This window comes from Falco cherrug, chromosome 2 (assembly GCF_023634085.1).
Source record: "Falco cherrug isolate bFalChe1 chromosome 2, bFalChe1.pri, whole genome shotgun sequence".
NCBI classification, from domain to species: Eukaryota; Metazoa; Chordata; class Aves; order Falconiformes; family Falconidae; genus Falco; species Falco cherrug.
In genome coordinates, this window is record NC_073698.1 from 70236464 (window position 1) to 70260045 (window position 23582).

Consider the following 23582-nt stretch of genomic DNA (forward strand, 5'->3'; position numbering starts at 1 on the left):
GATTCCCTCCAGCCAATCAGAAAAGGTACGAATCTCCACAGGGCATTTCTGAGTGATAGAATTAGGGAGCGGTTAGATAGATACCCTTGTAAGTTAAGGGTGGAAAAGCTGTATGCCTGCAGTCCTGCTATCCTCTCCCTCACTGACCGGCTATATCAAGGTCTGACCAAGATGCTCCAATTCCCCCATGATTCAACTCAGCTATATTATTTTTTAGTCTTTTTAAGTCCAGCACAATAGGTGGAGTCCTGACTGTATGAATCACATGACTTACTTGTTCACAAAGTCAGAAAATTGGTTTGGTTGAGGTCTTGAGGTGACCACCCAGCTGACCTTCAAACAGTCCTTAGTCCTTGTCACTCTTTACACTCTGTATTTCCTTTCACCCCTCACTAAATTAGAGCCTTTCCTACTATTTTCATTGATTTCAGGTGTAACTTCCTAATATTTTATTTTGCTAACACATAAGGATCTCTCCTCCTACTGTCATATGTGACGTCAAGATTTTGTGAGAAAGAGACCCCTATGGAACTCTTCCTCTCTCTTGAAGAGCCATTGATCCAGAAGGCATTCTTCAGATGGTAGGATTCAGCACCTTGAGTGCTTCCCTGTAACAAAAAGAACTTGCGCAGAGCCTCATGACATCTTTACTTTCACAGTAGCCCACCCTTATGACACCTTATGACAGCTGAGCCCAGAGCTCCTATTCCATATCTGACTTCTCAGGCAAACCAATGAAATTCAGTCATGTTTTTAACTCATGTAATGGGAAGTGGAACAAAGCTCATCTCTAGTGATATTTACCTTCTTCAGTGAACCTAAGTAATCTCACCTGCCTTGGGCAAATGAACTCATGCTCTCTAGAGACCACCGGCAATTGTATGCAGCAACTCCTGGTGCTGCCAGGATAGGAACTTCCTCAAAGTGAGGAGGGGCGGAGACACAGGCACAGGCGGAAAAGAGGAAAGATTGGAAAGTAGCAGTGTCCAGAAGAACGCACTTGGTTATTAGAAGCAATTAATGAGTGCCAGAAAGACATCCAAAGCTTCAGTATTACTGAATATGGAAAAACTATGCCTGACCACAGTCTCAGCCATTAGTACCATATATCTACAAGTGCTCAAAGGAGTCTTTTTTCCTTCTTGCAAAGTCTGTCTGGGTTTCTTACCCCTTGCCTCGGCCTTTTGATCTGATGTGAGGGCTAGATTCCTAGAGGAGAAGAGGAAAGGGAATATCTTCCAAGAGAGTCCTTTGAGTAACGCTGCTTCCAGAATATGGTTGTCACTTTTAGCCACTATGAAGGAGAACCTTCACACATCGAGGGCATTAAAGGTCAAGAAACTGTGTGTTCTACATTCCCTTTCAGACATGTAATTCAAAGACACTGTGTCTGATTTCCCTCCAGCAGCAGAAGCTGACCTCGACCAGACAGTGGAGAGGATCTTGGACAGAATGTTCCTAACATGACCAAACTGATGAAGAAACGAGAGAAAAATAAAACTTCTGGGATACATATGAAGGAAAACACACAAAAGTCATTGCCTTGGTTTCAGGAGAAAATCAAAAGCAGTGTTGTCTGACTGAATCTTCTCAACAACTTCATCCACTTACAGTTTATTTCTGCCCCACCCCCTGCCACACACACACACGCACACACACAAAAAAAAAGACCCTGTAGAAATTGTTTCCTGAATTCATACTGGAAGCAGGAGGGTGGCTGTTCACAGACTATTCTTAAAGCTGTTCATCATTCTCCAGGCCCTTGGTCCAAGGGCACGTTCCAAGAACAGTATAGGACACATAGGTTGTGCTTGTCACTTTTTAAGTCACTGGACTTCGAGCCATTAAGAGATTAATTATACTACCAAGGTAAAAAGACTCTCTCACTCCTCTTCTACTAAAGGGTTAACTTTTCTGGACCAGGGAATCTCTGCTCATATTCAGCTGATGCAAGGTCAACGACAAACACACGGAGGAAGTCAGAGTTGCTTTATTTTTCTTGTGAGCAGGTCAAATAAAACACTGCTGATGCTCCATTTATCTGGAGCGACAAGCAAACACTTGGCAGCAGTGGAAAGCATACACTGGAATCTGGCACCAGGCTCCTAGCACAGCTGTCATCCTGCTGACTAATCACTTCATCCCCATGCTAATGCTGCTCCAGGTCTATTGGACCCTTTCATCTCAGATACCCCAGCACACGCTCCTCCTGATTGAGCTGTTTATACAGAGGTGTCACTATTAATTGTTATCTAGCATTTTATTTTAGGAGGGTTTTTTTAGCCAGGGGTTTTTTCAGCAGTTTTCTCTTTTCTACCATATTCCTTCAAGGTGGGAGCTAAGATTCTGCTGCTTCCAGTACCAGCCAGGCCTTAAGCAGATACCCTTTTGCCAGACCGAATTTTGTTGAGGGTTTTTTGTATGTGTGTGTACATGAGCCTCATACCTTGTTTGTGTAATCAGCCTTTCCTATCAATTTGTTTTTCTTTGGTGACTATTCTGGCAATTAAGCTGCAATCACACAGGGCACCCCTGACTCTCTGAAGAGACCCGATTTACCTTAGGTTTGCATTATCAGATGATACTTGTAGTCTTGTCAGCACAAACTATTTAAGCAGCTCCCAAGGACAGTGTTAAAATATAGGTGGAGGCTATGAACTCTGTTCTTGGCAGCTGTGCTTTATTAGTTGTGCTGTGCAAAGGTGGTGCGGCTAAGGTAATGCGGTGCTTTCACAGAAGCATTATATATTGTGACAAGCCAAACAACCTCCAGGACTCTCACTCATCAGGACTCCCATTTCATACCTCATCCATTATAGGAATGAGGTATGAAAACATTTCTCTGTTTCCTAAAGGTATTAACAGACTCCTGGGAAATCGTTTACCTGGAGAAAAGGAAGTGCCCAGCCTCATTTTTTTGCGTTCAGGCCCAAACAGCCGACTGTGGCAGGGCTAGCTGCTTTTTTTGTTGGTGAACGATAGGTTTTGACAATCAGTAACTGTAAAGAACTCAGACAGTTAATTGGTTTCATGCTCTCGGTTAGCAAAGGTACAAAACCATAAATTTGTGTTGCTTCTGTACTGTGTTCAGAACTGTGTTCAGATCCAAGTGCTTTTTAAAGAATGAAGAAGGACATCTCCTAACACACTGAACGTAGGCAAATTCAGTCATCCCCGTGTACGGGGGACTAGGACGGTGCCCAGAGCCCGGTCAACTGATTTGGTCATTCAGATTCGACATCACAGTGCTAAAATTAGAGCAGAGGCTCCTTATACTCATGTTTGTATGTTAAGTACAGAACCAGCCTTCTTGTTTTAAACTATGAAAGTATCTGGCTGTCCTCAAGCAGGTGCATATTCTACAGTTTATGGTATCATCTCCCTTTTCTCAGCATGATTTTGGCCTGAAATGAATGGATGATGTCCACATTCATTCTGTAGGCTGTCCTGATGGTGCTATTTCTTGGCATTCTACAGTTGCAGAAAATAGTCCCATATGTTCTGTTACGACATTGGGATGGCCTGATCTGCAAGACCAGATAGACCCCTGTGGTAAGCATCCTTCAGATGTCTTCACTGAAACAGAATTTGAAAAATACACAGGGGCAACGGTGAGAAGTGGGCATTTCCGTTGCCTCTGTGATTCACTCACAATTACCACCATAGAAATTCCCTGCTGTGTGCATGGGACACATGCAGAATCTTCAGTGCTACTCAGCAGAGATAATTATACAGATCTTGGCATGATGTTCTCAGTCTGTGTTTTGAGGAAGCACCATGTGGAATTTGCTTCTCACAACAAAGGGATAAAGAGTTTTCCATACAAGACTTTTGCTGGGTTTCAGGTTGGCTTCAAGGGAAGAAGGAAGTAGTGTTTCAGATCCTTTAATCTGGAAACAAAAAGGTAGAGACTCTGCCAACGGAGCTGCTTTAAACCATGGAATATGTTTCCATCACTGAGTTTGAAATATCATTTCAGAGTCTTGGTCAGATTTACTGTTTGATTTCAGTCAGTGTAGCCTAATTGAAGTCAATGGAGCCGTGACAGTTTATACCAGCCAAGTGACTGGTGTCTGTTTCAGAGTATTGTTTTCCCACAATTGGCCTTGATCTTCCAGATGGTGATAGATTTACCAGGTATTTTAAATACTGCAAGCATACATACAGCCTTTCTTAGAATATTCTCAAATGTTTGTGACATCTGCAAATTCCGTTCACCTTCTCCACATTTACCTCTCGATGTTGACAATGTGATCCCCAACAGTGTCGTCTGTTATTCATGTCAGCTCTTCGCACTACTTGTTGCATTCTTCTTTCTGATGGGGAGCCGGGACCACTTGGTGATTGATGGATGGTACCACAGGGTGCAGTTTAGAAGAAAAATAGTTTAGATGATCACAGCTATGCAGATGACACTGGCTAAATATTGTCCCATCTCCAGACACAAAGACAAATACAGTCAATAGTGTCTGATAGTGCTAATGAGCTTTTTGATAAGAAGTCTCTGAATACAATTCTTGCAAAGTGAAATTACACTGACTGACTGGACTCCAAAATATGAAGCATGAGCATTTGCATAGCCTTTGTTGTTGCTGGAAGAGTTTTCCAGAGGCTCACTCTGATATGTTTTCTTGTCACAGTCTTTTCTTCAAGGCCTGATTCAACCTTGCTTTGCAGTCTTGATCATCATTCACACATGTGTAAAGTAGGTATAAAGTGCCTTCGTACTGTAATGCAATAAAGATGTGGGATCACAAATTCTTCAGCACAGCAGGGATTTTTCTCTTTTGAATTCATTAATTATTGTTACCAAATGCTTGCAGTTTGGTAAAGAACTGCATCTGTTTCACTTGTACCTTGATCAGGCATCCATGTTGTCTGTCTTTGACATGCTGAGACTGAATTCCTGCAATGCAGCATATGCCTAGCTGCCCAGGAACTTCTTGTGGCCGGTGCTGAACCTCATGATTTATTATCATGGAAAGTAGTGAAGCTGTAAGCAGCAGATTAATATAAAGCATAGAGTAGTACCCAGATCCAGCGTGATTAACCTCAAGAGGTCTCCTGAGGGCCGCTGAGGCAATCTGATTTGGGAATCTGTCTCCACTGACTGAATAGCACATGGCTGCTCCTTCCTGCGCAAGTGTTTACACCGCCATGGTGACGTTCAAAGGGTGGCCATGGCCGTGCAGTCTGATGGAGCTAATAACTGGTCACACCACAACTGACCTCTCAGGCTTCTTCAGGGATTGAGATCGCTCCAACCTCTCAACTTGGATCACAGATTAGGTCAGATTTACTGTTTGATTGTTGTCAGATTACTGTTGGATCACAGATTTGAGCAGGGAAGAGGTATTGTTGTCTCCAAATCACTGTGTTTCTGAACCTGCACATCTGAGAAAAATTAAGGCTGCAAGGTATCTAGTAGTTTTTCAGCGAAGGGTGACTTTTCCACTAGGCACTGCAGGAAAATAATAGGTTGTTGGAGACTTGCATGGTGTTTAGGTGCCCAAGTCCCATGTATTCAGGATGGTGGGACATACCTGATCAGAAACTTCAGATGGTGTGTGGGTTAAGTGATCTCATTACTGAACTTCTGGCAACTTTACAGGTACTTACTCTCTCTTTTGAGTCAGAGAGTGCATGTTCTGATCAAGGGCTTTAAAGAAAAGTGGTTCTTACCCAAATTGTTTTTTAATTGCTTAAAATAAAAATATCATTTCTATGATGTAGTAATTAATTCTGGGGCATAAGCCAGTAGCAAAATATGCATGAATGTTATGTGCCACAGTCATTAAAATGTAAATTGGTCTTTTATTTTGACTGCATGATCTTGCTTACATACTTTAGAAAGAACAGCCCAAAATGGAAGGTGCCAATTTAAAATAATGGTTGTGTTTTTAACAAGAATGCATGAAGAAACACATAACTCACTCCACCTTGATCACCATAATATAATGAGGATCTTTATAAGAATATGCTATATTTAAAAATGGAAAAGGTAGAAGGGGGACAGGAGATTTCAACAGTATCAGCATACATGGGAAAATATTATAATGTTAAATTTTTGTAGTATATTGTCTACCATTAGAGCAGCAAACATAGATTTCCAGATGTTTGTGAAGGGTCCAACAGTTATATTTTATATCTGTGGCTGTAGTAACAATTTCTATTCAGCAGCCTAGAAAAACATTTCATGTCATAACAGGAAAGAAATATTACTGGAGGGGGGGGGGGGGTTCTCCCTCATCCCCTATATAGCAATTCTGAAAACTTCAGTCAATGCCAAACAAAAATGATGGTTTAAAAATTAAAACCACAGCCACTAAGGGCAGGACATAAATGTGCAGATGTTTTGTGATGTTGAAGAACTTTTCAGGCAACAGTCACTATGCTGTTGTGGAGAGGACTAGAAATCCATCAGAGCTGGGCACTGTCAAAAGCATTCCCTAAGCTACACTGTCAGAGAAGGCAGTTACCTTTTCATATTCCCTTAAGAAAAAAAGAGAAGAAAAAAATCAAAACCAGAAAACCCACTCACAATGGCCTTTCTATATCTCTTACTATTTTATTAGCAAGGGATGGACTGCAATCTGTTAATGTAAGTGAGCAACTTATATCTAGAGTTTACTGGGCAACCTAAACAAGTGGAAAACTGCATTGTCCCAAAGCAGTGCACAAAACATTAATTTTCCTTCTCTGGGAAGGAAAATTTTTACAAGCTTATAAGCTGTTTCTGTTTCAGGCACCTCTGCGCCTTAATGTTGTTATACAAAAAGCTGCCTGAAAATCTTGTATTTACCACAGCTACCTGGCTAGACAAAGAGACATCATGAATAACAACAAAAATAGCAGCAAGTGAGTTTTTAAAGGCATTCCTTGTAAATGGTACATTTAATGCCTGTGCATGATGGCAGACCTCTTGCCTCCAATAGTTGGCAGGCACTTCTGCAAACATGCATGTAGTACTGAGCCATTCTGCCGGAGCATGAGCTTTTACTGTTGCTTCTCTCTACAGCCTGATGGCTACAAAAATGGAAATAAAGGCTACAAAGATAAATGGATGTCAGTTCCTCCCTCTCCTATTTATTTTACTTGCTTTACATAGTAAGGTGAGATCACAGGTGAGGTTTTCTGCACTGCCTGGCCCCATTGTGCCTCAAAGGGTGCAGAAAGCTCCCCAACAGCAGCACAGTTCCCCAAGCAACCACAAACTCTCTGGAGCAAGAAAGCCATGGACAGCTGTGCCAATACCTTGCAAAAGGCAATTTTTTATTTGCAATAAGCAAAGGTAATGAGGTGGGAGTACTGGCTTGTGTAAAACAGGTGTTCCGATGGGGAGAGGTTGACATATGTTAGGGGAGGTAGGGATAGTGCCAGGAAGTGCACAGCCATGAGGAGTTGTGGGGCTGAAACTGCATCTCTGATGGCATGGCCTCTTTTCAAAGCTCCAGAAATTGCCTGTCATATGTTGCTCGTGTCAAGTGTCAGGTACCAGTTTTCCAGAATGAAATGCACCATTAACAGGTAAATACAATTCATTAGTTGCAACATAGCAGAACTGTAATTAATTATTGGATATTATTTGTCACAAAATGTAACTCCAAGATCACATTGCATTAGCTACAATATTGGATTGATGGAGCATAAACAAGGGTGATGATAAACACGGTGAATGGAATTGGGATGAGATGGTTATTAGGGTATCGGTGTGTTTCATGTGGGGTTTATTTAACAGTCTCATTAATGATCTGGAAAAGGAAGTGAATAACCATTTAATTAAGTTTGCATTTGATACTAAATTAGAAGTTGCTGCAGACACCTCTGAGGGCAGAGAAATAAATCAAAAGGAGCTAGAAGCATGTGCTGTAAAGAAGAAAATGAGATCTGGTATGAAGAAAAAAAGCAAGCTATTCTCTCTGGAAGCAAATAATCTAAAATGTAGCTATCAGTAGAGGAATTCTGGAGAAAGCAGTGTTGAAAGAGATGTAGGAGTGTTAATGGACTATATATTCCATCACAGCTCGGTATATGTTTACAGAAGCAACGCATCAAGGAGCAGGAAGGTAATAGCCCTTCATTGTACTGCTCTAGTGAGAACCCATCTATAATGCTGCACTCTGTTTTGGGCATCCTGTTATCAGAGAGATATAGACAAATTGGAATGAGTTCAGAAAAGAGCCATAAAAATGATCCCATATCCCTGGAGATAATGACTTATGAAGAAAGATCAGAAGAAGTAAATGTGTAAGGCCTTGTCTGAAAGATGACTGAAGTAGGGCAGGAAAACAGTCTGCAAATATGTGAAAGCAAAAAGGGAGGATGATAATTTATCATAGTAACTATTAGGAATAGGATGAAATAATAAGTAACAACAATAAATTTAAAAGGGGCAACTTCATGTTGAATGTAGGAAGAAATTTCTGACAGTGGAATTTGGGTTACTTTGCAGAAAAGTTTCCCAGGGGTAAAAGTAAAAGCTGTATTCAAGTCATTTAAAATCAAATTGGACAACTCACTAGAAAATGCACCCTGCTATAGGGAACAATCTTCCATTGCCTGGGGAATAAGCTGGATGACTTAACAGGACATTTCACACTCAAGTCTTTATGACTATGATATTTTTAATATGCATGGTCAACTATTTCAGGAAAGTACACATTTCTTCTCCTGTCAGGCCTGATAATACAAACATTTTGCATGCAAACATAACTTTTAAGAAGGCAAGTAGCTCTGCTGACAGCACCACACTGCTGACATGCAAAAACACAGGTCTGAGCTTTTCAAGTTTTTGCAGGATCAGAGTCTTAAATCTTGCGGCTGTCAATATCAAGATGGTATGTACAGGTAACCACATCATTTATGGGTAGGCGAAGAAGTGTGCAGAACAAAAGATGGGGGTTGGAAGCTCCAGTGAGGATGTCTTATTATTGTTATTATCATCGTTATTGCTATTACTATTTATAAATGACTGGTACTGTGGAGTTCAACTCCGTTTCTTAACTGTTCACCTTTTCCATCTCTTGCTTTCACCTCTGTGCAGAGTGTTCATTAGACAGTGTAAGACTGCTTTCTGTACTCTGTTTTTTAACATTTGATATTTTTAATATAACCTAAAATGTCTGTTGAATGAGAAAAGAAACAAGCTGAAGTGAAAACTTGACCCTCCTTCAGATGAAGAAGAGATGGCAAAGGCTATGGTTTTAAATGAATATGAGGGTAACCCCATATTTTCGCCTCAGTTATAATAATGTAATGTTGAACTTCACCATTTGCTAGCAGCAGAGACAAGCTCACAGGCATTCAGATAGGTATGCTCCCTAAAACACCATGGTTTTAACATGCGGGTATTTTGTGTTCTTGTTTTCTTCTCTTCCCTCTCCCCTCCCTGGTGGGCTGTATGTGGGGCTGTCAGCCTGGTGGTGCCGCAGTCCAACACCAGAGCCCCAGGACTTTCCAGCAAGGGGTCGAGCAGCAGCAGCTCCAGTGAATCGGAGACCAGCTCAGAGTCTGACTCGGAGAGTGAAAGCAGCTCCAGTGAAAGTGACGGCAGCAAGCCCTCGCATTATTCCAGCCCAGAGGTAAGGGCTTCTGCTCGGTATGATTTAGGGCAGCAATCCATTGTTACACCCACTCAGACCTTTTTCCAGCCAAACCAACACGAGGAGGCTGTGGGGAGATGCACAAAATAATGCAAGAGAAAGGCCCAGGGATCCTCCCCCTGGCTTGCTGTGAAATGCAAGTGGCAGGGGATCTTGGGGCAGATTAAAGCATTTGAAACAAAAATGAAGAAAGAAATAACCCTGTGGTATTTTCCTCAAATTGAAGATGAGTGGAGCGCCTTGCAAGGCTCACAGCTTGCTTGAAGTTTTATGCAACTCAGCCTCCGTAGCAACGACTTGCTTAGTGTGTAAGTCCTGATGGGGGCTCCTAGCACTACAGGAGAACTAAAGGCTTCTCTACACAGGGAAGCTATTATAAAATCAGATTGAGGGTGGATTTTTAAAGCAAAGCAGTTGTTTTTCACTCACGCACTTCCCTCACCTCACTCTATAAGTGAATTATTCTCTGCTACTGCTGCCTTTGTGTGATTTATTTTAATCTGCCTCCAAAATGGACTAAACTGAATTACTCATGGTGCAAAACATTAAGCCCAAACTTGTCATCTGGAAAGCTAGTACTGAAAATTTCCACATGTAGACAAGCCGTAGCCAAATTACAATTAAGCTGCCAGTGCTATGCCACCTTCTGCTTTCACCTGTGCAGAGTGCTCAACAAACATGACAAGGCAGCTTTCTCTGCTCAGCTTTTCTACCAGCATTGATGTTTTCACATGTTTTGGTCAATGCACACCTTTAGTATAAAACTATGAACTCCACAGCCACATCACACACATTAATGTATGTAAAAATATTCAAAAATCTAGCGGCAAGATTGTAAATACACATGAAATACAGTCAGTGTATTTTCCTACTCCACATAAAGCATCCAATCACCAGACTCCTCCCCACAAAATTATGCCTCACCTATTCTCTCACCCTGAAAAATTATACTGAATAACCAGCCAGCTTTTCCTCATCTTTTGCGTGGCTATTTGGGTCCATGATTCCTACCAGACAAAATGCAGCACTCACAGAAACATCCTTAATATATTTTTCTCAGGTTCTGTCCTTTTTGTCCCTTATTTAACACTTATCTTCCTTTCTGTCTTTCCTTCACAGTACTTTCAGATCCGTTTCCAGTTAATTTCTCTCTCACTTTGTCCCTTTCCTAAATCTCTCTCCCTGATTGTCTTTCCTTTTGTCTCTATTCTCTTCCTTACAGTCTCTCTTCCCTGTTGCCCTCTCTGTGCTACCCCATGTCTTATTTCCCACTTGGAGCTCTCTCATCCAACCCATTAAGACTGTCTTCTCCCTCTGTCTAGTTCCCCACTGGAATTGGCGCAGAGATCTCTCACTCGGTGTCTCTTCTCCCTGTGGGATCTTGGGAGGTGCAAGAAAATGAACAAAGAGAAGAAAGAGAAGGAACCATTGGGAGGGGAAAGGAAATATGAAATAAAAGGAGGAGAAGAATAGTACCCCACGAAGGGACTGTTTATTATCTAGGCAGATACCCGTGCTGCTTAGACCTGAGAGCAGCAATTCCTCAGGGAATGCAGGAAGTTAATTAACTGAGGCAGGTCATGGATTTCCTAAAGTCAAGCAAGGGACTCAGAGTCATAGAAATGTGGAGGAAGTGCCTCCTTTTAAGCATTTGATACATATCCTCTCAAGATCTGTGGAACTACTTTTGCACAGAGCCTGAGTTATCAGCGATCATTGTCACGAAACAGCTACACTACTCCAACAGATTGCTTGTCTCTTTGCATTATATTTGTGTGGTTTGCCTTCTAGGACATGCTGTATGAAACATGCTTATACAAAAATGTAAATGACTCAAAAAATGTGATGGCTGCAGTGGTTTTCATAGGGTCATGCCTTGATGGGATATGGGAGAGGCCACACATGAATAGGGTCAGGGTGTCCCAGGGAAGTAGGATACCTGTACTTTCCCAAAGGGCCAGTGCTTTCCCAGACTCATCGCATGACTGATGGCACCAGTTCAAAACACACTTACGTGATGTGTCTGACTGGAAATCCTGTCTGCTTGGCATTAATGCTTTAACTTATACTTACGCACCCAGTGAAGCCATCTTTCTAAAGTATGTGCCATGTTCTTACCCAGTAAATGGAGAGAGACAGGTCCTCAGAAGCTCTTGTCCATCTAAATTTGAGTAGCAGACTCAACTCCAGTCCTAGTCTTAAAATTAATTTCATCTATTGGATAAGGCAGAAAAAGCAAATACAATTTGCTTTTGCTTTAGCATAAACTGGTAAATTCAGGTACAATGAACTTGAGTGCTCCACCACAAGGCTGGACAGGAAATCCGTATTTCCAGGTTGGAAGGAACTTAATCTGGAAATCATTAAGACTATTACAAAGCCTTTATTCTTTTTCTTTCCATAATCTGAAATATTCTATGCATGTAGTCAAAGATTTTTATTTCTAGGACAGTGTGTCTTCTGATTTGAGCTTATATAGAAATGTGATTGCTGTTTCATTTCTTCTGTGATTTTTTCCTCATCTCATTTTGAGATCTTTGAGTTGTTCTTAGGTATCTAAATGCAGTTGCCTAGAGTGTAAAAGCAGCTCATTGTAAAGTATACATATAAAATAGATTAGATTAATTGCACCCTAAAAGTGTCTGTTTCTTTCCATTGACTATTTAGAGCCTGTAGTGACTAGCTCAGCCATCTACACTTTATGTCTGCAGTAAACTAAGAATAATGGCTGAGCTAGAACAGGAGACAACATTCAGACTGGTTTCAGTGATGTGGACAAATTAAGGTGCCTCAGACATTAATGTGAGTAGTTACAGTTTTGTGGACTGCCAAACCTGAAATTACGAACAAGGAACTGAGGCTTCTATCTCCTGTTTCTTTGCTGAAGTCATGATTTTTTTGCATGACCTTAACTAACATCATAAATGAGGACTCTGGAAAACAATGATGTCTTGTCCTTGCAATTATTTCACATGGTAGAAAAAAACCTTGGATGTAAGTCCATAGAAAGGGCTACATTCAAAAGCTAAGAATTTAGTTTGTTTCTTCTTTGTTCCATTGAATTATCCTGCAGACCTTTAATAAGGCTGAATCTGGTTAGACAGCTGGGAATTCCCACTATGCAGGGAGGACTGGAGTGGGGAATGTGCAGGAAAGAAACAGAGAAGCCATCGCATGGGACAAAGCATCAGTGGCTAGTCAACAGTAACCAGGCCAGTAGAGAGGTGCCCTGTCCTGGGCCCCGCCAGCCCCACACACCGGGTGCAATGTCCTTTACAGCCAGCCTCTGCTGTTGTGACTAGCTCACAACCATTAAAGTTTTTTTCTCTTTTCAAAGATTCACATATACTTTTTTTTTAATGCTTATTCCATCATCACAGGGTATACCTTTTCAGCTCAAGTCCCCACATTGTGACTGACCAGGTCAAAGTTGAAGTGACTTATAGGGTTATGCTCTTCCCCACCCTCCTCTCATCAGCAGAGAGCCACCTCCTGACCACTGTGCATCAAGTGCTTCAAGTGCCTGGACATCAGTACCAGTGGCTGAGGAGCCACTGCCTGTGAACCTCTGCAGTTCCCTCAGGTGCCCTGTGGCGTTGGCTTTCTTCTCTTTAGCTCAGAAAATAGGAAGGAGATGTGTATCTAACAGACTAGTCAACTGGTGAGCGTGCTTCTGCCACCTCACCAGCCTTTCTTCACTGATAGATTTCATTGGGAGACAGAAGAAGAAGAGTTGTAGTTTTAGGCTTGCAGGGTAGGAGGGGTTTGTTTTCTTTATCTGTCTTGTTTTCCAGAAAGTTTTTGCTTCCCATCTGAAGTATAGCCATGATCCGATTTCCTCACTGGCATACTCAGAAAAGGGGATTTTACCACCAGACCAGCTGTAGACACCATCTTTACCTTTGAAAATAGGATTTATGGGCTTTAGCTGTCCTGTGGACTATTTTTGGCAATGAATACAAACTAAACTCTCCCTTCCCTCCAGAAAATTCTTTGTGGCAGGAGCCACCTCTTCGAGTGTATGTGTGCGGTGCCTAACACATGGGAATTTCCAGTTCTTGATAAAGTGCTAGCAGCAGTGTTAGTAGCAATAAAGTAGTAGTGGTAATAATAATAAACATCATTATCATCATCTTCTTCATCATCATCATTATCATCTAAGCCTTAAATACAATGAAAAGGCACCACATTTGTATGGGCATTGCCCTGAGGGAAATCTTTGATAGCAGGGCAGCACAAGCAAGGTATCATAAGGGTAAATTAATATGTGGATTTACAATAGGTAGAGTCCACTGCAGGGATGGCGGGTAGCTCAGTCCTACCCCACAGTGAGCTGAGTACACGCAGATATTATAGGCTATCCAATCTCTCAATTAAAGTGATGTCATGCTTCAAGTTTACAGTGGTATTACTACACCTTGGATCCCTCTTTGTAATAACAAGCATAGAATGACCCCAATACACTTCATTGTTTAACAGCCCTTTACTCCAGAAAGTGTTTCTGCATAATGTTTTGACAAAGGTTTCTTTTAGACACATGCTATTCATGCCTCTGGTTGCACTTGTAGCCTTGAAGAGATCTGAGATACATAGACGTGCTGTGTGGGAGTCATCCCATCTAAATTTGGACACTTCTACTGCAGATACCTACATCTGCTCACCACCTAAGCCTCCCCTTTACAGTCAGTGGAAAGGAATAGACATTTTTAGGTCCCAGCTCATCTGGCCTATTTCGGATGTCTATTTCAAGAGGGAATTTTTCACACCCTAGAAGAGTAGTCCACTGACTGGAGAAGGAACTCGTTGACTAGCTCAGATAGAGGTGTCTATGTTGTACAGATGAATCCACCCACAATTTTTAAGGAAGTTTATCACATCCTTCTGTTTTTCAATGAAGCCTGGCACATGTGTATGTCTGCAGTGCCTTAGTCCCAGAAACTATCTTTGTCTCAAAGTTCCCTTTTTGAATTTTCACGCCAAACTTGTATTTCATTGCAAGTCAGCTTCATCATGGACTGTTATTCCTGTTACTGCTGCCCATCTAGGCACCACCGGCTTTACCCCAATTAAACACTACCCAAATCTCTACAAGGCTTTGAGGGCAGCATATTTCCATGACACAAAACCCAAGGGACAGAGACCATTCTGCAATCGGATCACTCTGGATATATTTTCACATATATCTCCATCCTTACATGCTGCTGAAAATTTCTCACTTTGAGCAAACCAATTTCTCTTCCATGGAATGGTATGTGACATGCTTAGGGGGGTGATGTGAACTGGAGAATTAGGGTTTTTCTTTTTCTCCCACAAATAATTGCAATTAGGCATGTAAAGTGTACTGGTGAAAACTTTCAAGTGAATTTTCCCAGTCCCTCTTTTTACCAGGCCTATTCTTCATTCTTGGCTGTCATGATTTTGTTCTCTCGCAAGGTGTCTTGTTTTTTTAAGTGATTTCAAAGTACAGTACTTTTCAGTTAGAGCAATCAATTGAATAAATTACTTCCTAAAGTGAATTGACATCACTCATGTACACTGACAATCTCAAATATTCCAAAACTGTATCAGGGCCCAAAAACAGTGAGAAAAGTTTTAAAATTCTGATTTGTTAGATTTGGATTCTTTTAATTTACTTGATGGGCTGCAGACTTCTTACTTTTAGCAGATGCACCTTAAAGAGGTTTTTTTTTTTAGCAGACACATCTTAAGTCTTTTTTCAACAGCCACAAGGATTTGAATTTTTATTTAAATAAACCCTGGAAGTGCATATAAGCCCATGTTTCTGAGAGCTGAGGCTTTAAGAAAAAATAGCGAGTATTCTAAAACTCCTGACAAAATTAGTAAAGCTGGCAACATTGTTGATCCTTTTTATTAGACTCCATAGCTGGCTTATAGGTTGGTGGGACTGTAGATATTCTGCCTAAATAGCAGACATACCACTCTAAAGTACCACATTGCCAAGTTATGACACTGTAGCAGTTAATCACTGATTTCTGATGGTTTACTGTGATCCGTTGAAAGCCGTATTTTGTGAACCACTGTTTTTAAGAATTACAAGGTACATAAACAGAATGGAATGTAACAGGGAAGCTGGAAGTTTTTTTGAACTTTTACACTGCCCTCATTCTGACCTATACTTATGGGCAGAGGTATATTTTTCCCCATATGCTTCTGATGTATGTCCTTTTCTTAAATACACCTGAACGGTGGAAGGACTTCCATGTATAGTGAGCCTTTTATTAAATACCCAGTACATTCGGTATGTACACAATGAATGGCACTAAACAAATCTGTCTGTATTTTCAGCAGTAATAAAAAAAAAAATGTTGTGTATTTCAGGTAAAGAGTTAAGAGCTGTAAAAATACATCTTCATCGAGAGAAACACTGCCCATCCATTTTCAAGATTTACAGCTCAGGAAAGAAATTCCTCATGTAAGATATTAGGGAGTATGAGTAAGAAAAAATAAACTTAAAACAATCCAGCAAACTTCCAATAGGTATCGGCTAGCTTGATAATTAGTAATTTAGATACTTGCAAGAAGAAGTGTTTGTATCATACAAATTCCAATGTCTAACTTTGTTTATTTTAGGAGCCTTTGTCCCATGTAGAGTGAACACAACCCCCAGTGTGTAATTCTGGAGACACCTTTGGCTATGCATGAAACCTCTGTTGTCCTCAGACACCTACTTTAAATAAGGATTTAAGAGACTCTTTGAAGTTAGAGACTGTGGATATTCTCTCTTGAGCAAACACCCTTCCAGAGCATTGATGGTCTTCATGTTAGACTCATGACACACTTTTTGATTATGCATATACAGTAGCCTAGTGGATCAAATTTTGGTTCCAGTTAAGGAATTTAGGACACCTTTCACATTAGATGCTGTGGGGTTAGGTTATGGCTGGCCATCTACTCCATCATTTATTTCTTTTGGGGTTTTTTGCCTTTCCTCTTCATTTTGTTACATTCAAATTACTGATTGCAAGAAGCACTAAAAAACACTTGCACATTGTTCTGAAATAACATTGTCTGAGCTGTGTTTACATTTGAAATCCTGATTATCCCACTTCTTCACTGTCCAAACACTATTATGTTTTAGATGCTTTCTTATAACTTTATTGTTACACAGAAAAACTAACAGCCACACAATACTCACAAAATGAGCACTTGACAATACCACGGCACAAATGTTTGTGGGATCTCACAGGATTATAACATCAATACCAGACAGATTACATGAGCCACCTAGTTAGGCCTCCAGCTCCCCGCTACATGCCTCTTTGTATGCTTTTTTAATGCTTTTTGTATTTATTGCGATGGCACAAGACACAAGATATGTAGCCCTAGCTTTCCTATTAGCTACCCTCCCTTAGACTCAGCCCTATCCCTGCCTCATTTTCCTCCCTTCCTATCACCATTATATTTTCTTTTGTTTAGAAACTTGGGAGCATTTCCCAGCTAAAGCCATTGCCAGTAGCGCTGTGTGAATCATCCTCAGAAATGATGAAACATGGAAGCCATTCCTCCTTCCCAAACTCATTCTGAAACCAAAAATAATCCCTGCTTGCATGGCATGTCACCTGTGTTCCATCCCATCGCCCAGGGCCAGTGCCAGGGGCTTGCCGCAGTTAGGGGCAGCTCTAACCAGAGGAAAATCTCTGCGGCACCAGGAGGGACCCAGCATTCTGGTGTCCCTGAGGGAGCCCTGGGTGAGGGCAGTACGGTCTCAGCACTAAGATTGTTGCCATCTGTTTCCCTTTCAGCCTGAGCCACCCTCATCCAACAAGTGGCAGCTGGACAAGTGGTTGAATAAAGTCACCCCGCACAAAGCACCCATCCTGACCCACCATGATGGCCCGGCGCTGGAGGCTCATCCCTACTATGGCCGTGTGAAGGCAGAGCGGCAGGAAAGCGAGAAGACCCTGGCCACTGGCCCAGCCGAGCACCGCAGTGGGGAGAGCCGCGTTGCCACCGCCGCCACCACCGTCGGGGACGGACCACGGCCCAGGACCGCCAACAAAGCACCAGGCAGCAAGGGCAGCCGGCAAAAGTCACCCCCCGCCGCCGACGGCGGGCCTCCAAGGCGGGCGGCAGGGAAGAAAGTGCCGCGGCGGGCCGAGAGGGCCTCTGCCGGGGACAGCGCCCACTGCCCCAGCACAGAGGAGCCCCCTGGGAGCCACAGCTTTCCAGAAGGCACTGCTGGCGAGGCACCAAGGGCCCGGCCCGGTGGCAGCAGCAGTGGCAGCGGTGGCTGCAGAGCAGGACATCGCCGGGAGCCCCGCTCAGCCACAGCCGGCGAGAAGCGTCGGGCCCGGGGGCCGAGCAAAACGGCACCCAAATCAAAAGAGTTCATCGAGACTGAGTCTTCGTCCTCATCATCCTCCTCTGACTCGGGCTCTGAGTCCGAGCGGGAGGAGCGCCCGCTGCCAAAGGTGCCGGCGGTGGCCGGGTCTGAGCCGCGTGCCAAGGATGCGGGGACTGGCACCGCCAACAAACCCCACGGCAGCTGCAGTGCCTTTGGCTCCATTAATGCCAGGACTAGTAGTGAAATAGCAAAGGAGCTGGAGGAACAGTTTTACACCCTAGTTCCTTTCGGTAGGAATGAGCTCCTGTCTCCTCTGAAAGACAGTGATGAGGTAAAATCGCTGTGGGTCAACATTGACTTGGCTCTTTTGTCCAGGATTCCAGAGCGTTTGCCCGAAGAGCCGCTGGCCATGAGCGCCGGAGCAAACCAAGCGGCCAGCCTCCCGCAGGGTAGTAGTGCTGACCCCCCAGCAGAGAAGGGTTTACCGAAATCTAGAAGGAAACGCAAGGTGAGCTTTGGGGGGACTGATCGGGGTGGGTACAGGGGCCTCCAGCAAGTGGGAGGCAAGCACCACTTGCACCCTCATCCAGTGCTCAATGGCTGTGTCTTCTCCAGGCTGGCACTTCAGAGCTGGGATTTGTCCCCACTCACCATGTAGGAATTGGCCAAGCCCCAGGGAGATGCCATCCCAGGAGGTGATGAAACAGGTTGTGAGGGATCACAGCCCCTTGGAGACAGCATTTGCTGCTGGCACACAACTTTCCATGCCTTAGTGAAGGCACTGCCTTTTGAGTAGGATAGTTTTCTCTTCTGAGGATTCTTTCATTTGGGGCATTTGGAGGTGATGCTTAAGCTGGCAAAAGGACGACTACCAGCTATCTTGTCACAGTCTGCACAGTATCACTGCATGTGTAGAAAAAGAAGAGGCAGAATGGTTTTTTTGCCTGAGATTGTTGACAAAAGGCAAGCCCTTCAGTCCCAGCAGGGAGGCCAGGTTTTGTGCGTGATGTGTTCACAGAGACCTGCAACCTGCCTTCCTCTGCAACCTGCCTCTCTCACACTCTTGTGGCTCCCTTTTACCTCAGGGCTCTCAGACAGGTGTAGAAGTGCTAGTGTAGTCCATTAGCTGCCCCCTCCCCAGCAGCACTGTCACAGCAGCCAGGTGGGCACTGCCCTCTAGTCACATGCACCCCTCTGCCCTGCCTCTCCCACACACTTTCTGAGCCACCAGTGGTGCCGAGGAGAAATCCCCCTACACCCCATGGCCATAGATGTCCACCGAGGATGCTTTCTTTTTGTACCTATCTGACCCCAAAAGTCACTCCAAACTGGAATCGCCATCTACCCAACTTCTGGACAGTTTTACTTTGCAGTCATCGGTCGCCCTCAGAGCTACTGTATGTGTGCAGATTGATCTGTATACTTTTGAGGACTGTTTTCTAAAGCAGTCTTTCCCTTTTTTTTATCTTTTTTTTTTTTTTTTCAGATTCTTTTTTAATATCTGGAAGGTGGCAACCCTGTTCTGGTCACTGGTGGAGCCATAACAGAGAGCTCTGATAAACTCTGAGATATGTTTGTCTGCATTTTCTTTAGGAAGTAGTGTGGAAGTAACTGCACAGTACAAAATGATGGGCAGCAGGTCAAGAAATAGTGGCAGAAGCAAAATATATATGTTTTTAGGCCACAGGAGATGCCAATGTGACAGTGCCAGGCTGCGCACCCAGAAGGAAACAGGAGGAAACAACAGAAGAGCAAAATAAACAGCCATCCTAGAAATGCTTAATCCCACTTCCTGTGGCACATTATCTTTTATTCTTCTGTCTTAAAGCACTGCTGTTGCTGGTGGTTTTAGTGATATAACAAATACAAGGCATTCCTGGAGTACCATATTGCCCCTCAGCCTGGAATAAGACCCTCAATGGGATAGCTACTATGCAAGCTCACAATACATGATCCCCCTTCCCAAAAGACACTATGAATAAGACTAATAAGAATGAATTATCGGGCATAACAGCAAAATTTGAAAGTGGTCATTATCACTTGCACCTCTGTCGTGATCGCAAGAAGATGGACAAGTAGAGACAGAGGACGGTGGTTGAGCACTGAGGTGTGAGATCTTCACTCCTGTGGAGTGTAAGCTACAATGTTAACCCAATAGCAGCAGCCGCAGTGGCAATGGATAACACAGAATATGTTGTTGCCATGCAGCGAGGCAGTAAATCCAGCAGAATCAACAGATCACAAGTAAAACTCAGCCAGCACTGGAAACTGAAGAAGCATTAGAAGTGGGAAAGGATGTGGACTTTGCAGGAGGTTGGAAAAGCAGAGCCTTTGGGAGCCGATGATAGAACCTAAGGAACATAACATGAGATTAAATACTGGTTGGAAACATTGGCTACGTTCACACTAGTAGGCCAGATAGGGCCAGGCTGCAGTCCCAAGAAGTGGCACAGTCACCTGCTTTAACTGTTAACATGCTTGCTAATGCAGGTTTGGTCAGCACCAACTTCTGTTCTTCCAGACAGTGTCTGGCCCTCACTCAGGACCAGACTAAGGTCCCTTCCCAAAAGGCAATCTGAATGTAGCATATACCCCGGTTTGAAGGAGGAGCAAGATGAGTGCATGGGTGTGAGCTGTGCGATGCCCGTTGGCCTCAGGACCAGTTGCTGATCTGTTGTATTTACTAGCATAAGCATAGTCACCGAACAGAGCAAGAGAGGCAAAAGAGGTATGAGGCTGAGGACTAGACAAGAGAAAAGTCACAGGAAATGGGCAAAGAGGGCAATATAAAGAAAGAATATCCCAAAGTGCAAGTGCGGAAGTGGTGGAAACAATTCAATTTTTATATTCTACTCCTTTGTTTACACCCTGCCTCTTTAGTTTATTTTTGTTTTAGGGCATGGACCAGTCATCTCTGATCTGTGTTACGCATATGTTCAAAGAAAGCGTCATCGTTAATACCAAATGCCAGAAAATGCCAAGTAGTTTTGGATCTGTAGTAAATCCACAACCTAGCATATTATTATTTTTCTCTACATTCAGTGTGAGAATGAGGAAGAGTGCAGAGACATCAAGAAGACTCACTTAGAGCGAGAGAGTTCTTCACGATTAGCTGCCTCTGCTCAAAGCATCACAGCAGCAAATCACTGCAATATGAACGAAAATAGGTAAGCATTTTCCTTCTTATTTACCACTGAGTCATACAACTAGCTGCAGTTTAATGCTGTGTGTTATTTTTCCTTTAATAGAATTTATTTTTTAATTAACACATTTTATGTTGAAAAACTGCCCACTGCATTCTCCTTTCTTCTGGTTTAATGAACAAGTTAGCAGCTGCTGACACATTCATATACTTGCATTTTTGTCCTATGGCATAAAGAATTTGTGAGTTCAAGTCTGAGGCTCATGGAATAAGTAATTATAGTTAGACCAGTGCGATTGTCCAAGACATATTCCCAAACATTGTGTTGTAGGTACCAATTCGCATAGGCAGCCATCTTCTAGCCTTTTCTTTCTTTACAGTGTTATGAGTTTCAAACTTAAAGTTTGGCTGTATAAATACAATTATCTATAAACTCTATGGACAAGATTGAAAAAAATATTCATAATAATGCCTGCAATACTCAGTTCCAGAATATATTTGAGATCCAATATTTTTGAGATGACAAGCAATCTATTCTGTGTAATTAATAAGTATTTTAGGACAAAGAACTCAGACTTTAAAAACAATATAATTTTCAAAGTATGCGGGGCATGAAACAAATGTTGAGTATTTCACATTTGCTGGCATGGCTTATGCACACAGACCCCTATCAATGTCAGATCAATCATAGAGACTTTCTGGAGGCTTCCAGCAGTCAAACTTTGACACACATCTCTTCAGAGTTCAGACGCATGCTGCTTAGTACATGCTGGTCATCAGTATTTTAAAAAAATATCATTTTCTGTTAGTATCAGGGTATCTCTTGGGGTAAAACTGCTAAAATTAGAAAATATTTGTATTTATTCTAGCGGTCTTTTCTATTGTACACATCACTGATGAGTTTGAGCAATTCTTGTCATTAATGCTGGAAAAAATCATGGAGAAAACGAATATATATAGTGCTTATTCAAAAGTATGCATTCAATTTCTTTGTCCTGACATGTCACATATGTTTCATAAAGTGAAAACAATACACAGAACAGTTTGTTTTATTGTGGGTGATTGCATGCAGGCATGCCATTCCCGTTACCACAGTGTCATATGTTTTACATCGCATTCATTTTCAGAGAATAGCATGGCTGTCATAGCTTGCTGTGTCACAGGGTTAATTCTGTTCTTCCTGGAAGCACAACAATAATTTGTGTTTTACTTGACATTAAATTCAGTACTCCTGGTAGCAACTGTACAATAAAGAAACAAAGAAGAAGGTCTTAAATGTGTATTTGCCTCCTAATTCTTCTCTAGTTTGCCCTGCTTCCCAGATGTGTCTGTGGTTTATGCTACTATGGTAGGACATGTTATCGAATGCTAATATTCTCACAGCTAAGGATGGGCTACTGAGGCTGTAGCTAAACCAGCGGTCAGATATCAGGACCTCCTGTTCATCTTGCAATCAGTAGCTGCTGATGCTGGCACAGCCCCCCTCTAGTTATGCCATTGTAGCTGCCTGTGAGGGTCTTCTGTAAATTCACGCAAGAAACTTGTCTGAAACCTGAAACCAGAACTCTTTCTTTTCCTTTTTTTTTCTTTTTTTTTTTTTTTTGGATCGAGTTATTATTATTCAGCTCCCAGCAGAGCCACACAGACAGTTTTGTCAGCACAGCCGAGGGCTGGTAGCAACGAGAGGAGCAAAAATACATTCAGACATGAGCATTTTCTATTGTGTAATTACAGTCTGAGGTGCAGACTAAGCAAGGCCCTGTTTGACAAGAAAGGCTGCAGCGTCAGGCAGAGATAACCCAAATATCTTGCACCTACGCCGAATGCCACAATCTGCCCGGTCCAAGCGGATGACAGCTCACTGCAGGTTGTTCTGCGTGGGTTCTCAGTGTAAAGAGACTGTGCTGGGTCCGACACAATGTGCCAAAGGCCGTGTAGAAAGTCTACAGCACAACTAGAAATTGCAGCTACTCCTCAGAAGCTCTGGGTCAAAGTTTAGAGGCTTGAGTACACTTCCAAAGAGCTCTGGCTTCTCTTGGATGCTTTAAGCCTGCACTTTGACAGTGATGTATAAACGTGACTACCCAAGGCATGGGTTTATGTTTGAAAAGAGGAAACGAAATTACAGCATCAGCCTGCACATTCAAAATAGTGCTAAAGATCTCATTTTTCTTAGGGGGAGAAGAAGGGCACAGTTGTCCTTGATTCTTGCTTTCGTAAACAGCATTGGTCATTAAAGCGAAACAGTTCACTTCGTGTTTTAAAGGTACTACACTGTGGGAAACAGCAAAGGTTCTGAATTACGTTTCATGGCTTCTTTCACAGCTAGTTTTTAAAGACTTGCCAGATAAATGGACAAATGTATGATAAGAGCACATTTAATTAGCTCTGTTCCCTGAAATTATGTGCAAAAATAAAGTATAGTTTGCACCATATTCTTTTTTGTGATTCCATTAAGTGTATACTGTCTGATACAGTAACTATAAAGAAGTGAGAATTGTCTATAAAAAGTAATAGGCTGAATAAAGGGGAA

At 42.5% G+C, this 23582-nt stretch overlaps 1 protein-coding gene across 1 annotated transcript; it reads left to right on the forward strand.

The window, feature by feature from the left end:
• The first annotated feature begins 9341 nt into the window (after positions 1 to 9341).
• Positions 9342 to 22421, forward strand: LOC129735403 (AF4/FMR2 family member 3-like). Its single transcript, XM_055702738.1, has 4 exons — positions 9342 to 9581; positions 17366 to 18415; positions 20950 to 21074; positions 22355 to 22421. The coding sequence occupies exons 1-4, from the start codon at positions 9342 to 9344 to the stop codon at positions 22419 to 22421; spliced, it is 1482 nt and encodes a 493-aa protein (XP_055558713.1).
• The last annotated feature ends 1161 nt before the right edge of the window (positions 22422 to 23582 follow it).